Source organism: Falco punctatus (genome assembly GCF_963210335.1).
Source record: "Falco punctatus genome assembly, chromosome: 1".
In the NCBI taxonomy this organism is placed as follows: Eukaryota; Metazoa; Chordata; class Aves; order Falconiformes; family Falconidae; genus Falco; species Falco punctatus.
Window position 1 is genome coordinate 13,744,483 of NC_137580.1, and position 15,850 is coordinate 13,760,332.

General features: G+C 36.5%; 1 protein-coding gene across 1 annotated transcript in view; it reads left to right on the top strand.

Annotated features, from left to right (window-relative positions):
- Positions 1 to 12,535, top strand: part of HHIP (hedgehog interacting protein) — a 74,257-nt gene extending 61,722 nt beyond the window's left edge. The window contains exons 12-13 of the mRNA XM_080393735.1: positions 8,969 to 9,117; positions 11,640 to 12,535. Of these exons, the coding sequence (XP_080249861.1) occupies positions 8,969 to 9,117; positions 11,640 to 11,833 (343 nt within the window). The 3' untranslated portion in view covers positions 11,834 to 12,535. The remainder of the gene's footprint in view (positions 1 to 8,968; positions 9,118 to 11,639) is intronic.
- The last annotated feature ends 3,315 nt before the right edge of the window (positions 12,536 to 15,850 follow it).

The following is a 15,850-nucleotide window of genomic DNA, read 5'->3' on the forward strand; positions in this document are numbered from 1 at the left end:
AAACCTATAGCAAATAATTTGGAAGCAGACATTACTGCAGGTTAGTGCAGTCTGTTAGTCAAGGTTATTATGTATGTTTTATTTATGCTTTCTGGTATTAAAAACATTTTTTTAGAACAAAACTTGCCATTCTTCCTGGGATTGTTTAGTCTGTTGGTGTATGGTTTTAAGTGAATTTTACACCCTAAATCCACTATTAGTATCTAATTACATGGGGCTGCCTCGTTTGACCTCGGCTTTTTGTTCTTGTTACCTCTTCCAGTAGGGTGGTCTTCAGCTGACATACCTGAAAGGCCAGACCTCCCATTGCTGCACTCACGGTTGGCTGTTTTCATGTATGGAAAAGGGTCAAGACTGTGTTTGGTTACTGGTGAAAGTAACCAGAAAACTATAAAATACTTTTGTAAATTGGCACACAGTTGAAATTAAACAGACTGTGGCAAAGGGATACAGCTTTTGGTAAGACCTTCTTTAGAAACATGGCATAATTTTCACTCAGGCCAAGTTCTGAGTTTTGCTGTTTTTTAGTCTTACATCATTGCAGGCTTTAAAGTGAAAGACAGTGACTTACTTCCAGAAAAGAGCATTACAGCTCTATTTACCATTTCATGCTAATTGCTAACTTCACATTACACATGTAAACAATTTAAAAATTCCCTGCCTTTGGCAAGTGCTCATGTAAACCTTTATTAAGCAAAATATTAATTATTATTCACATGGTAATAATTTTGCATTCTAATATTTTGCTGCTCCTTTTAATGTATTCCTCATGGTATGCACCATACAAATACATCAAATATAGGTGTAAACCCTAGCAGAGTAAACTTTCTAGAACATGAAACAAAGATGCTACAGGCGGTCTATGAGCATCAGGTATAAATAAAGTCATCAAAGTATTGATTTGCTGTGTCTTAGAAATTCACTACTTGCTAATACAACCCTGTAAGAGGTGGGCCCTGGCAGAGTCATCGATTAGCAGAAAGATCCTTCCATGCATGGGGCAGTGTAAAAGAACAAAATTATCATTACTTGTGGTAGACCCTTTCTGGAAATTAATAACTTTATGCAAAACCCAGTCGTCTTCTGCTAGTGGTCATCAGTAAGCTGCTGCAAGCTTATGAAATCATTCTTTTATTTTGAATAATAAATGTTACATGAAGATGCAGGATTTGATTTCTTTAGATCTTTGTAGAAAACTACTGCATAATCAAAGTTGTTCTCAGACGTAACCATGACCCTGATTTCCTTGTCACAAATATAGCTTAAGAAAGAAACCTATGACATGGATATCGCCAGGAGAGGGAAAAAAAGAAATTCAAAAGAAATGGGCAGGTTAAAACATTAGAAGATCAGAGGATCAGAACAGATGAGGGTAATCCAGAGAACCCTTTGCATTAGTCTTCAGTACTCAACAGTGGGAAAGTCCTCTCCTAAAACAATCCTTCACATGTAACAAAAATGTTTTAAGTGTAAGTTAAACGGAGTTGATACATGACAGGTTGATAAATATGATCAGCACGGAGTTTCTGAATCCCTCCCTCATCAAGGCAGTTTGAAACATAGAATTCAAGGTACCACAGTTCAGTTCCTCCAAATACTTAATGTCAATAACTAAATAGCATCCCATCAAAAGCACAAAATTAAATAATCCTCTTTGTAACAAGGTTGTTATAATGACACATAAGTACTTGGGAGCTCTTAGACAATGAAGTGATAAATCAGAAACAGAAAAGTTAAAACTGAATATAAACTGAGTATGTGAGGTGCTGCAAAACACATACACTACCTCTTACAAAAATTGAGTACAGTGAAGAGTATAGGTAACAGCATATTTAGCTTCGAGTTTGGAGGAGATGTGGGAAACCCGAAGAATTATAAACACATAAAACCAGCATTAGGTAAATTAGTTAAACTAGCAGACAAAAGAAGACTTTATGAAGTTAAAACTGTTTCTCTGAAAAATATATCAATTCTTTGATGATTATCAAAGAAGTGTTATCACGAGTAAACTCCTTTCCAGGGCTAAGAATTAATGAGAAAATATAGGGAGAAAGACATAGCTACCTCTGAATTAAAAGGTAGGGTTAGTCAGATGTCCTGAAGATCAGCACATATACTAGCATTTTATAAATTCTCTTTGTGACCAGAAAAGAAAAACTTTTATTTTCTATTTTTCTACTTTATTTTTAATAATTTTTCTGCCTTGCTTTCTGTTTCTACAAATACATACTCATATCAATCACAAAAACATGGATGAATGCATAGGAAAAATAAGTAGATAAACGGTGATACAGAAAGTGTGTATAGGTCCAAATATTCTGGTTAGTCAATAACAGAGAAAATAGGAGACAAACCCATTAGAAAAGAAAAAGTCATCGTTTTCTAGCATGACGAGAGGAGAAAATCAGCTGTGGACAGTATTAAAAATACATATTTAAATAAGAAAGATCTGTTGATAAGTTCATATCAGCTTTAATTTAAACATTATTACCAGCTGTTCTTTGAAAACCATAGACAGGGACAGACCAAGAAAGAAAACAAACTTTGGAAGGTGGCAGAACAGCCATAATGTGCCTTTGTAAGTCTTCTTTTAGAATACTTGTACTATGATTGCTTTTATGTCTAAGCAAATTATAGAGAAAATTAAAGAGATTCAGAGAAGAGTGCTCAAACTGATGGACAATGCAAAAGATTTCCATTTAAAAGGTGAGACTAAACCCAGAAAAGTTTATAGGGCAGTCACGCAGTGCTGTATCCCCTGTACAGTTTTAAGTGTTTGCCACTGTCAATAAAGTGATTCCAAAGGGGGTGAAAAATTCTTTTGACCAGGATGGCTCACTGGAGCCAGCAGATGATTTTTACAAAAGAGGGCAGAGCTCAAGTAAGTGTCCTTGCACGCATAAGAAGATTTCCTCTTCCTCTCTTTGTAACACCTTATAGATCTGGATTTCAATGTGTTTCATATCAACAGCCAGAATAGCTGCTTTCTGTTTGATTGAAACTTGAACTTGATTCAAACCATCTCACTCCTCTTTCATGCCCCTCCAGAGTATGTAATTCCACTTATCATCCTTTCCATCATCACCTTCTGGGATTTCCGCTATCGAAGAGTATTTTCAAACAGACTGATTTCAAACACTAAGGGACAATTTCTAGGGCATACCTCATTTTATGTTGTTCAGGCTCTTTACAAAAACATTGGTGATTTTATTTTTTAGTATGAGTCAAGAGTGTTTGATGGTATGATAGAAGAACAGCATTTATGAAAGCATAGCAGACTTCAATTACTGTGGAAATGGAAACTCAGAAAGAAACATACAGTATTAGACTAATCTGCATCAAGACACTCAGTTCTGATGGGTTATAGATACAGTCTGAAGCTACCACTGGAAACCCTCCGTAGAATGAGCCCATTTTGTTGGTGAATGCTCTCACCAACCCAGGTGGGCCATATGATTTCTTTCTGTTCAGAAAGTTACTATCCCTTAAGTCATTTGGGGGAATGGAAAGCCAGAATTAATGTCTAATTATGTTTAGTTTAGCCAGAGCATGCAAAATTCTTATCTCATTTACCTACCCACATGCAGTTACTATTCCCATAAGAGACACTAAAGAGAAATTAGAGCTTTTTGCGAATACCAGTCTAGAGAGTTTCACTTTACAGAAGTACCTCACAAAAACTCCTTTGTAACCACGATGGAAAAACCTAAGGATTTTTTTCAATCACATCACAGCTCACTGACTGTAAAAGTTTTTGGTTTGGTTTGGGATTATTTTTTTGTCCTCTTTTTTTTTCAGTCTTTCTAGCATCGGCTGTTAAGGAGTTCTCACTTTTTATCACTTTATAAGGAAAAAACAGCTCAGTTTATCTTTTGCTTATTTTCTGGAGCCTGCAGGAAGCCTCTGCCATCCTAAAGAAAGTCACACATAATAGAGCAGCTTTAGCCCAGTAAGCCAGTCTTTCCCAATTCATCAGTCAAAGTGTTATGCAAGTGGCCCCCTAAATTGATAAATTCCCACAGTGCCTGTTGACCCAGCTGCCAAGTGCTCATGCAGCAGGTGTTGTTTTCATGACCACCCTGACAGTAATACAAACTGTTTAGCAGTTGCATTGACCTCTTAGCTATTAACATTGATACAGGCTTCACGAGGGACTAGTTTTCAAACATGACAGAATTTCTTAAGACTAGAGGTCATGAACAAGTATACCATATAAGAATAAATTTGATATGCTGCTGAGTTTAAATCTTAAAAGCCGTGAGTTTTTTCCACATTATTCCCATGTAGTAAATCTGGAGACAAGTAACGAGCTTTTGGCATCTCTCCCAGGATTGAAGGTATACTTTTTAATTTTAGAAGCTGTACCTGAAGAGATGTTATATTTATTCTATGACAAGCAGTAAATTTAGTCTATGACAAGTAGTGAAACAAAATTATTTTTTCTTGACATTTTCCCTTATAAAGAAAAAAACCCAAACAACTAATGCACAGATTTTGGTGATATACTTAAGCAGCATTCTAATACCTAATATCTTGTCTGCAGTTAATTGAAGCATGATGTTCCTTCCGCATATTTTGTACAAAAATCAGGATTTCTACGGCCATGTCTCTTGTTTGAATTTGAACATCCAGGAATCTTGTCTGGGTTTTTTTCTCGCCTTAGTGGGAAAGTAGAGATTTTTGATATTGTGTCAAGGGCACGATGGAGGAATTTTTTTCTGTTCAGTACCATTGTACTACTGCTGATTTTGGCCCTCCATTTGCATTGATTTATGTATGTCTGAGCTACAGGCTCTTGCATATAGCAGCTAAATCACTCTGTGCGTTTAGTGGAACTGTGAGGAGATGCACTAAAGAAAGCATGAAATCCTAAGCAGTTCCAGGATGGTATCCAGATAGATAAAACAATAGCTTTAATCTATTAAAGCACGTTAGACTTTTATATGCCTCTAAACCAACAGCAGAGGCTACTTTCTTATACGAGCTACAGTAATGCAGCAAAAATTATTTTACACTTCATACCATCAAGAATTCCCAGCTCACTGCACACGTCAGTGAGGGCCCCAGCTCCCAGTACAACTTTTCCTCCATGTTCCATACATTTGGAGTTGTTATACAGTTTCATGAAAGCATGTTTTAACAAGCAAGATATACTGTACTGTACTGTATATATGAACAGCTCTTTAAGATAACTAGAATTGTACAGACCATATAAATAGTCATTATCAGCTACATTTTTGGCTGACTTTCTGCGGACCGAATAGTGCTTACTGTAAGACTAATCAAGCTGTACCCTTTAGAGTTTTATAGATAGAGGGAGACAAGGAAAAAATCCTCTGCAGCCCACAGTGTGGCTCCATCTATTCCCCTCCATTTTCCACGTCAAGAGACACAGCGAAGCACTGGTTATATAAACAAAATCATAGGCTTGTCTATGTGCTGGAAAGATCAAGTCCCAACAGTCAGTTTCAAGACTTCACGTTATCTTCGTGAGATTCAGTTCAACTTATGCTGAGCCTGAAAATTTCCACCCCTTTAAAGCCTTTAAGAATGTAAAGCGTTAAGTATTGGGGCAGAGGCTGTCTCTTGATACACGTTGGTACCATAACAGCATTCAAAGCCTGAGAAAGAAGTGTGGCTTCTCCCATAGTACAACTCAGGAAAACCCGTAACTCTTCTCACACACAAGGATTCTGCTGCAGCTGCATTTGTATTCCTCTTCTCCGAAGGCCCTCTGCCAACCAGAATTTTTTCCATCTTTGTTTCTACTCCACCCCGCCATTAATAAATATTATCCAAGGCTGATGAGTGCAAGTTATTGATTGATGGTAGAATAAAAGGCAAAGTTATATTCACAAGTACCAAGAGCACTAGAAAACTTTAAATCATAAAAGCGATCAGCCATGCTTGGCTGGATACAAAAAAATATGAATTCTGCCTCCCTAATTAAATATGAATAATAAAAGAATATATTCCCACACTATCGTAGATAAATTTTACATCTCTTAATAAAATAAATCATTATCTTCACAAATAAAATAACTCTGTGACTTATGAGGTCATTCTTTGCTAAAGAGATGTCACTGAAGCTCTTTTCCAAGAGATGCTCCAGGAGCCTGAGGTTATGCTGACTGCTAAACACAGTACTGTACTTGTGCTTCAGCAAGAAAAAGAGAAGACTCTTATTTAAAGTAACTTTAAAGAAATGAGCTTAACAGAGGCAGATGAAGAAAGAACGTTGTCTCCTATGCAGCTGGCTATAAAGAAATCACCTCAAATTTAGATATTTTTTTCCAGAGGTAGGAATTAGAACACAGATCTTTTTACTTGAAGTCTGAACAAGTCTCCACTGAAAATGGTATCATTTTGTAGAACCGTTTCCAAAACAGCATTGCCTGTGAATGTCATGTATAATTTTTAAGTGTAGGAACTTTCTTAACCAGATCATACATAATGCACTCATTACTACAGAACTGGAATTCTTTACAGGTCAAAAACCCAATGCATTATATTTAAAAGACAGCCGTGGAAATATGTAAACACAAAAACTGAAAGGGTTTCAAATACGCTGCACTAAAGGTGTCAAAACATGTTTCAAAGCCCTTAAATAATACAGGACCTTAAGTCTGATTCTCAGAAGTGCTTTTGAAATCAGAACTTGGTGCTACAATAAAGATGCATCTACACATTCTTTCTGTCCTTAACATCTTTGGGGAACCAGTTCTGTATGGATGTTTAAATAATCATGATAGTAATTAAGACTGAGCAGAGAAAGTGCTACGGTGAAACAAACCAGTGAGCCTGTACTCTATTACTGTTTCAATGAAAAATGCAAGAAACTCTGTAATGTACCATTAACAAGCCACATGCCAAAAATTGGGAGGGGGAGGGGGGTGTTGGGGGCGGGTGGATGTAAGCCTAGTCATCTAGTGAGGGACTTCCATGACATTAGGTATAAGTGTTTATTTTTCTTCAAAATTATTTTTACCCTATCTAATATTACTTTGAATGTCCCCATTGTGCATAGAAATCTTTTTTAAATCCTACTAGAACATGGGCTTTGCTGATATCTTAGAAGCCATAAGTTCAACTTGTTAATTTTATTTTATTTAGCTTAACTTTTCCCCTTGATATTTCTACTGATGTTGAATTGGAAGATAAACAAGAATGCCTTATTCTCCTCCTCTTTTTTTTTGTCACTGTTTCCCACACCTCCATCATACCCCTTCTTTCTCAGACTTCAAAGACTATCCTTTTCTCCATACAGGAGTATCAATTTAGGATTTTAATATTTCACAGAGTGGTTAGTGTACAACTTGCTATTCTGTTTATTTGATATAATTGGGGGTTTAATATTGATGTCAGTATAATGAACAATGTTATTTTCTATTCTATTCTATCTCATAGAAATTGGTTTTGTTTGTCTGGATTCTAGCTGGACACTTAGCCAAGGTTTCTCTGTGCTCTTGACAAAACTATTAAAATCTTTGTCCTTCAAATGTTAAGCTTAGGAATGTATGGCAGTAGTTCAGATTGTTTCCTTGAGAATGAGTCATTCTGTATTTGCCATGATGGTCCCATTCGATTACTTGTATAGATCTCTTGTGAGATCCTGACATTCTTTTCTAAACTTACTCCTGAACAATCAAACCCACAGCAGAGACAAAACACGATACCTCTACCAGGAACCTGTAGCCTTGTTTTGATCCTATGGCTGCTGAACTCATACAGCAAATAAAGTAAGTGGTCAGTATGATGGCATGCAGCTAAATTAAAAAAAAAAAAAAACAAAAACAAAAAAAACCCAAAAAAACAACCAACCAAAAAAACAACAACAACAAACCAGTAAACATCTAAAAAAGCATTGGAAGCCATAGCAACAATTAGGGCATGCTTAAGTTAAAACACTTAAGTGTTTTACACACTTAAGACTAAAGAATGAACACTACAGTCAGTTCTTTGTTAAGGAAGATAATGCTCTGCTTTTGTAAATAAAAAAGGCTACTGGACATCCAAAATAATGTAGAGACTGACAGGAAAAAATTGCATTACGTAAGACTAGACACCAAGAAGCCCAACCAAAAACCAGTATCAGAAATATTTTAAGTTAGCTGAACTAGAATTTCCTTCATGCATACATTTCACAGAATCACCCAGGGTGGCTGGGGCTGGAAGGGAACTCTGCGGGGCACCTGGTCCAACCGCCCGCTGTAGGGCCACCTCCAGCCAGTTGCCTAGGACCGTGGCCAGGTAGCTTCTGAATAGCTCCAAGGATGCTGGGCAACCTGTGCCAGTGCTCTCACAGCAAAAAAGTCAGGTGCTTAAATGAGCATCCAGAATGCATAATCCAAATATGATGTCACAAAAATATGGGAATAAAAAAATCTGCAATGTCAAACTGAATTCGTAGACAGAGGTAATATTTCCACAAAATTACCAGGCCTTTCATAATGTGTGACATAAAACTTGCTGATCAGATTACTCTTCCCAGCATACAACTGGAAATATAAATCAGCTATAAAGGCCAAAAAGACACCATCAGATTCTGGACTGAGTTATAGGACTACTTGCACTCTCTGAAGAAAAGCCACACAATGGGTAGAATTTGGCATGTCTAATAAATGATATTATCTAGAGATAAATGGTGCCTGCGATAAGCTCTTCAGCAAGCTGGTTTTGCTGGGTTCACGCTTCAAGAATTCTCAGAGACTATTATTTATCTTGTAGAAGATCTCAGAAAGCAGTTATATCAAAGAATAGCAAATCACACTGTATTTTTCTGTAATGTAACATACCATCTCTATGTTTATTGGTATTTTTGAGAAAAAAGCAATCCTCTTACAACACAGATTTCTCCCACTGATAATACCATAAAAGAGAATCAGGCCTTTAATTAAAAAAAAAAAAAAAGTATTTCTCCTTGACCCCGACTTTTAACTATCTGCTTTGTTCGTATTTTTTTAATCAGGCCTTTAGTCCCTGAAGAATGCAAAAGAACAGCTCAATCTGCACAGATACTGACATCTGAGTGCTCCAGGCATTGTCGGAACGGGCACTGCACTCCCACAGGGAAATGCTGCTGTAATCAAGGCTGGGAAGGAGAGTTCTGCAGAACTGGTTTGTATATAGATTCAGAGCAACACGTGAAAAAAGCAGTGACATGTCATAATTTGCTTTTTATTATTTGCTGACATAAATTTTCAATATATGTCATTGACCATCGGTTCCAAAACAACATTAAAGAAATGCTGATCTCATCAGTTGTAGGAGAACTAAACCTTTAGATGAGTGCAACAACTAAAACATCTAATGCAATGTGAGCCATTACAGAATGCAAATAATAGCATAAATATGACAGGCAATGGTATTCTTATTTTTTCACCACGATTGTAAAAGGAAAGGAAATGCAATAAATACATGTTCCATGTCTTGACTTTCAACTTCCACCTGCAGCAGTACCACTGTCAGCGTCAAATAGCAGCAACTTGTCAGGAAAGATGATAAATCAGACCTGCAGGTCACTATTGCATTTTTCACACTTCGCTAATTTAAATCACATGCTTTAGGTTTGGTACATTTTTACTTTTGATCCTACAAAATAAAATGTCTCCCGTTTGTTAAAGAGAATTCTATGTACAACTTGTTACAAAGCAGCTAATAATCAGAACTTTACTGCAATCCATTTTTAATTACAGTGCGTTTATTAAGTCCTATCTTGTTCCTGTAACGTATCTTTTAAAAGTCAGTTTAAAAAGTGACTGTGATCAAACTAGGTGTTGGATATGTTGCCAAAGGGGTGAGGTGAATGAACCTGGAGTGCCACAGCCGTGATACCACTGCCCCAACAGGGGCTGCGGTGATGGCTGAGCTGTGTAACTGGCCCATGCAGATCGCCCAGAGCAAGCCTGGGTGCCAGGAGATGTTATTCGTGCATCAGCAGTCTTCTGATTGAGAGTATTTGCTCAGCGAGTTTGACCAGATGCCTATACAAAGAGATAAGGTTAAAATAGTGGCAGTAGAACTCAAAAGAGGAAAAGAATCACAGAGTAAGATAAAGCAAGAATCACATGATGGACCAGGGATAATTCAGGTTGGAAGCAGGGTCAGCTATGAAGTCCTTACAGCCTGGAGTGTAAGCAGCTTCCCAGTTTTTAGTGATGAGCAGGAATGACTTCACTTGGAATGAAATTAAATGAAAGAAATCACCAATGATATATCTTACTGGCAAGATTAATGAGCTGACCATCACACAACAGTGCAACAAAAACACGTTGGAGAGATGGATGATGTAATCTGGTCAAACAGCCCAACTTCAATTGTCTTCACTTGTCAGTCAGAGATTTCCTGCGTTTAGAGAATGAAGCCCATTCTACAGCCCTTGTCCAAACAGAACTTAAAGTAAAAAACATCACCAGTGTGAACATAAATGGGTTTCGAATAATCTGTTTTGTTTTAAAAAAATTACAGCTAGCTAATTTGATAGATGCAATGTACAAGAAAGCTACAGAAAATGTGTAAACAGGATCTTTCTTCCCTGTAACCCATGCAGCTCTTAACAGAGATGTTCTAGGTTGAACCTCAAGCTACTATTGTAATTTAAATAAGAAAAATTACCTTACAAGTCATCAGTTTCCCCCTATACATAGTTTAATTAAGAAACTCATGAATAAAATCAAGAAACTTATTTCTATGTAAGGTATTATAAATCTCTGTAAATCAGTGTCATACCTTTACTCTAACAGATAACATTAAACAGCAAAATGTCTGCAAAAAGAAGGATACGTTATATTTATCACAGTGCTGTGACTCTACTCCAGAAGAAAATACTTCCGCAACTAAACATACTGATTGTTAGTTTTGCTAACACTGGCTACAATTTAAAATAGCATTTATATCTGAAAAACTTAAGCAAGCTGATTAACCTGGATATCTGCTAAAGAGGGAAAAACTTTGAAACTTAACTCATTGATAAAAGTCGTTGAAAAGATACTCAGGTTCTTCTTTCTTTCTTTTTTTTTTTTTTTTTCTAAAGGGAATTCAATTTTGTTCCAAGTTTAAGTGATTCAAGAGCCAAAGATCTCTGTGGTCAGTTGTAGCCTGCTCTGTTAGACAAAGTCTGTAGTGAGGAACTCTGCATGTACAGAGGAGTTCACCTGAGATTCAGTACTTGCTAGCTTGGTGATGGCCAGGTGCTAAAATGTCTCACCAACTTCAGGCCTTTTTTGGGCTGCCAGCATAAGAAATGGGATGAGGTAGACCACCACTGTTTAAAGATCTAGATGTGCTGTATGTCTTATTTTCAAACGATAAGACATTCGAAGCCTGAAGTCTTTTGAGATGGGTCTTCTGTGTACTCCAAAATCAAGCATGAATATGGACGTTTTCAAAAATCTGCTATTTGATATTCACAGTCTGTCCTGGGTGATACACTCTCAGACATACACAATTAATTCCCCTCCCTAACATTCTAAAACTTTAAAAGATACGGTTTCAAATCTTCCAATATTTCATCTTTTCTGTTTTGTTTTAAATTTATGTGCTTTATAAGTTTAGAAAAGCTCTTAATGAATGTGTGATGTATCTTTTCAGTTTGCAATGTTCTAAACAAATTAGAAAATCACTGTTTCTTTCACCCACAGCAAAATGTGACCCAGCCTGTCGACATGGAGGTGTCTGTGTAAGGCCTAATAAATGCTTGTGTAAAAAAGGCTATCTCGGCCCCCAGTGTGAACAAGTGGATAGAAACATCCGAAGAGTGACAAGGGCAGGTATTCTTGATCAGATCCTAGACATGACATCCTATTTGCTGGATCTAACCAGCTATATTGTATAGTTTCTGGGACTATTTGGAAACTACACTTTCAACGGGCATTTGTTTTGAATCCTGTCATTTTGAAAAGACTGTTATCCTGCAACAAATACCGGTAATTTGATTTACTTTATTAATTTAAGTATAATATCCACAAATGTGCAGATAAATTCTTTGTATGTGTGTAAATATTTCTGTACACCTCCACAGACGTACGGATATCCAATATATGCACACATACACATGCACGCACTATCACAAATACGGTTTTACAGCTAGTGGAATTTTTTTTAATATTTATTTCTTCATGAGAAATAGTTTACAAAGTAATTCCACTGTAAACCACATTCTTGTCAAAGGACTTTTGTGATGCCTTAATGGATTCTTGGGCATCCCAGAAATCTCGTGGCTGTACCTATCTGATTATAGCATTGAGAGAGCAGTTTTCAAACATCGCTGTATACACTGCTGGACTTAATAAATCCAGTTGTAACAGTTTCTAAGGTGAACTACATCATGAAACAGTATTTCAGCACTCCTTAATGCATTCCTATCTAGGCAATTCATTGTAAGACTGTAACCTTCACCTTCATCAATGTAACTCTATTACAGAATGTTACGCATTTCTTTATCTAGCATAGATGCAAAAATCTGGTTATCGCAGCTTAATATCAAGATTGTTTCAAGTGTTTAATAATTAAATTATATTCGCATATTTCAAAACCAGTCATCCTAGAAGGTCTGCTTTTTATCATATATTTTATTTAACAATGGGCACTGGGTTCATGTTACATATTTATGTTATTTTATTTTATTTTTATAATATAGAAATCACCTAGATGAGACAGCTTTACCATGTCCTGTAAAATACTAAAGTTACATTTTTCACCAACTTAATTGGAAAGATGGGGAAAGAGAGAGCAAACACACTCTTTAATGTGTTGTGGACCTAATCTAGAAATGTATCCTTGTGTCAACCCGTATTCCTTTATGACGGATGAAAAATACAACAGCTAACCAATCATAATAAAATTGCAGCACATGTTAAAAGTGTTCATAAAGCGATTTTCACTGTAACAGGACAGGCCAGATTATACACAAGTAGACCGCTGCCAATTTCACACTGAATGGAACGCTCCTGGATGAGAGCTCACATGAGCACATGCTGGCTGTGTAAGATGTCACCTGTACAAAGCGTGTAACAATTCTCGCCAAATGTGGTTCTAAATGTAAGTGTTCCTTGAAGAGCTAACATAAAATTGAGTCTTTGTAAATGTATCAATAAATATGTTGTACATGCTATAGTCAGGTTTTCTAAAGTATTAATAGTCTAACTAGATATATCTTCAGAACTGGTGCCCTCTTATCTCCAGAACTAGGGCGTCTATTGGAAGTTTCTTTGCTCACTACTTACGGACTGTCAGATTTCCTTTGCACTACCTGGCTTTTTTAAATTCTCGCCTATGAAAAGAACACAGAGTAGCCACAGCATGCACATCGTATGGTTCTTAGAAGCAGCTACTCATGCGTCAACAATTTACAACACTTTAGGCAATAGGATGCAAAAGACTTTAGCCGTATTACTCTCCAGTAGCTCTCCAGGGCAGTGACATGCAATGGATTGTCCTTTATAGAAAGTTGTCAGTCTTCATTTAGTAAGTATTAAATCTGAAAGTACAGCATGACTGATACTTGCATTTCTCTGTCTTACGCATTCCAGCTCAGAGGAACAGAAAATTACATTTGCCTTCCATATATGTTTGCCTGGGTTTCGAGTGACCTCATGCCAAATGGAAATTGGTTGAGAAATCTTGGTTAAGTGCTCAGCGAACAATGGTCTGCATTAAAAAGTGCATGCATAATTTTGCACAATGTAGATTCAACTGACAGTCCATTGAAAGACGTCTTGGGATTAAATGAGCATGAAGACCAAATTGCCCTCTCACCCCAGAAAAGGGTGGTCCCTTATAGTCACACGAACACTTCATTGGCTAAGCAGTGTGACCAATCTTAAAATGAACCCTGCGGTAGCATCTGTAGGTTAATAGCAGCTCTTTGTCTCCGCTGCTTTCTGCCTTTAGTCTTTTCCCTGAATTCCATCACAAAAAGTTTTACAATTAAAAAATGTCCTGACAACCATTTTTGTAAATTGACCTTAGCATCTAATCTTTCCTTATTCAACGTGGGTGACAAAAATGTGAACTTCTCATGAATGAGCCAGCTGTCTAAATCTGTCACATAGCGCAGTTTTATTACACTCTTCATAATTGGCAAAACAAGAAAGTTGCTGAAGTATTTTAGCAAAATATCTGACAGAGATAACAACGCTTTAACACTTTCTTTAATTAAATGTACTTAAAAATAAAACCAACTTTAACTCTACTGTGACGTATTATTTTCAACAACCAGCTGGGGAGATGTGATAGTTCTTTTCTCACTGCTTAGTTCCTGGAGACTTAAAAAATACCTTGGATGGCACCTAAATTAAGAACCCTGGCAATATATGTGTCATAGTCATGTAAAGAAGGAATAATAATGAACTTAGAGTTTTGATCTTAATACTAAAGACAGTTCCATTTACTAATGAAATCAGAAAATAAAATTCCAGTAAAAGCTAAGAATTAAATCCAGGCCTTGTTCAACTCAATGACAAAAAACTCACATTGGCTGTGCTGCTGCACCCAGAAATTTGCTTTCAAAATTTAAGCAAAATACTCCCATTTGTGTTATTTTATTTTTTAAAAAGTATTTCTGTTTGAGTCATTCCACCAAAACTGAGAAGTAATCTAAGTGAAGATTAGAGACGGGAGATAGTTTGTAGAAAGTCTTTTGCTTCATTTTTAAATCATCTTTTATATCTTGAGAAAGCAAGCATCTGCATTAAGCCCACATGCATACATAGGAAATCCCAGTGGAAAAGAAGTATTCTCAAAAAAAAGACACAAAAAATCCTAGCTGCTTATTTATCAAAAGAAATTATACTATTAAAAAGAGTGAGTAAACCCCAGGCCTAGCCACCCAAGATGCTGATATAAAAAGGGCAACTGCAGTAATTGCCCTGAGAATTGGCATACAAAAAAAAAAAAAAAAAAAAAAAAAAAGAAAAAAAAAGGGTCTGTAGAAAGCCTGTTGCCAGTTAGGTCATTCTGCAGCCATTCTCACACAACCTCCGAGAGTGTCCCAGAATAAAACTGAGCTTATAAATGAAACTAGATAAATGAGGCAATTAGATAAGGGCCTCCAGAAGGGATTTTATGTATGTGTTCAAGTTGTGTCTGTCTCTGTCTCTCTCTCCTAATCTTTTATTCCATTCATTTCTTCCTTTATTCGGAGATACTGCCTCTCTGTTCCCAACGCATTGTACATTTCAAGCATGCTTTGAGGCTTTCTGCTGTTAAAAGAGAACAAACATACCTGCTGCAAGAAACATAACTCTGTTCCTGACGTCTGCTAGTTTTCAACCCTCGTTTTATTAATTTGGGACAGAAAACCTTCGTCTTTCTCTTTTTAAGTGCCACTGATCAGAAAGAAGGTATATTACTGGAATATAAGGAGAAACTTCTTTACTCCATAGATAAGTAGGGAGACAAAAAATGTTATGTAAAATCAGTTCCAAATTGTTTCAGAAAAACAGTAAACTCATTTTTCTAATGCATCCAGTAAGAAATTTTAATTCAAATCTCCCTCTCAAGGAAATAAATTCCTTCCATTAACAGTCAGGGACACAGATATAAATCCTTTGTACCTTTAAATCCTCACAGGTTATTCTATTTCATGCAAACAAAGTGTAAGTTAGGTATAAATAAGTGTATAGATTTTTTATCGCCAACATGACACCTCTGTTTATCTTCTCCTTTTGTTCACTCCTCCACATTTTGGCTTTGCAGCTCTTTCCCCTTTAGAACCACAGCAAACGTGTATATATATATATATATATACATATATATTTATAGATATAAGGAAGTGTGCATCAAAGAGGCTTGCCAGCAGGCTGAGGTTTTTATCTTTTGATCATTCCACAGAACTCTGTTATTTTATAGT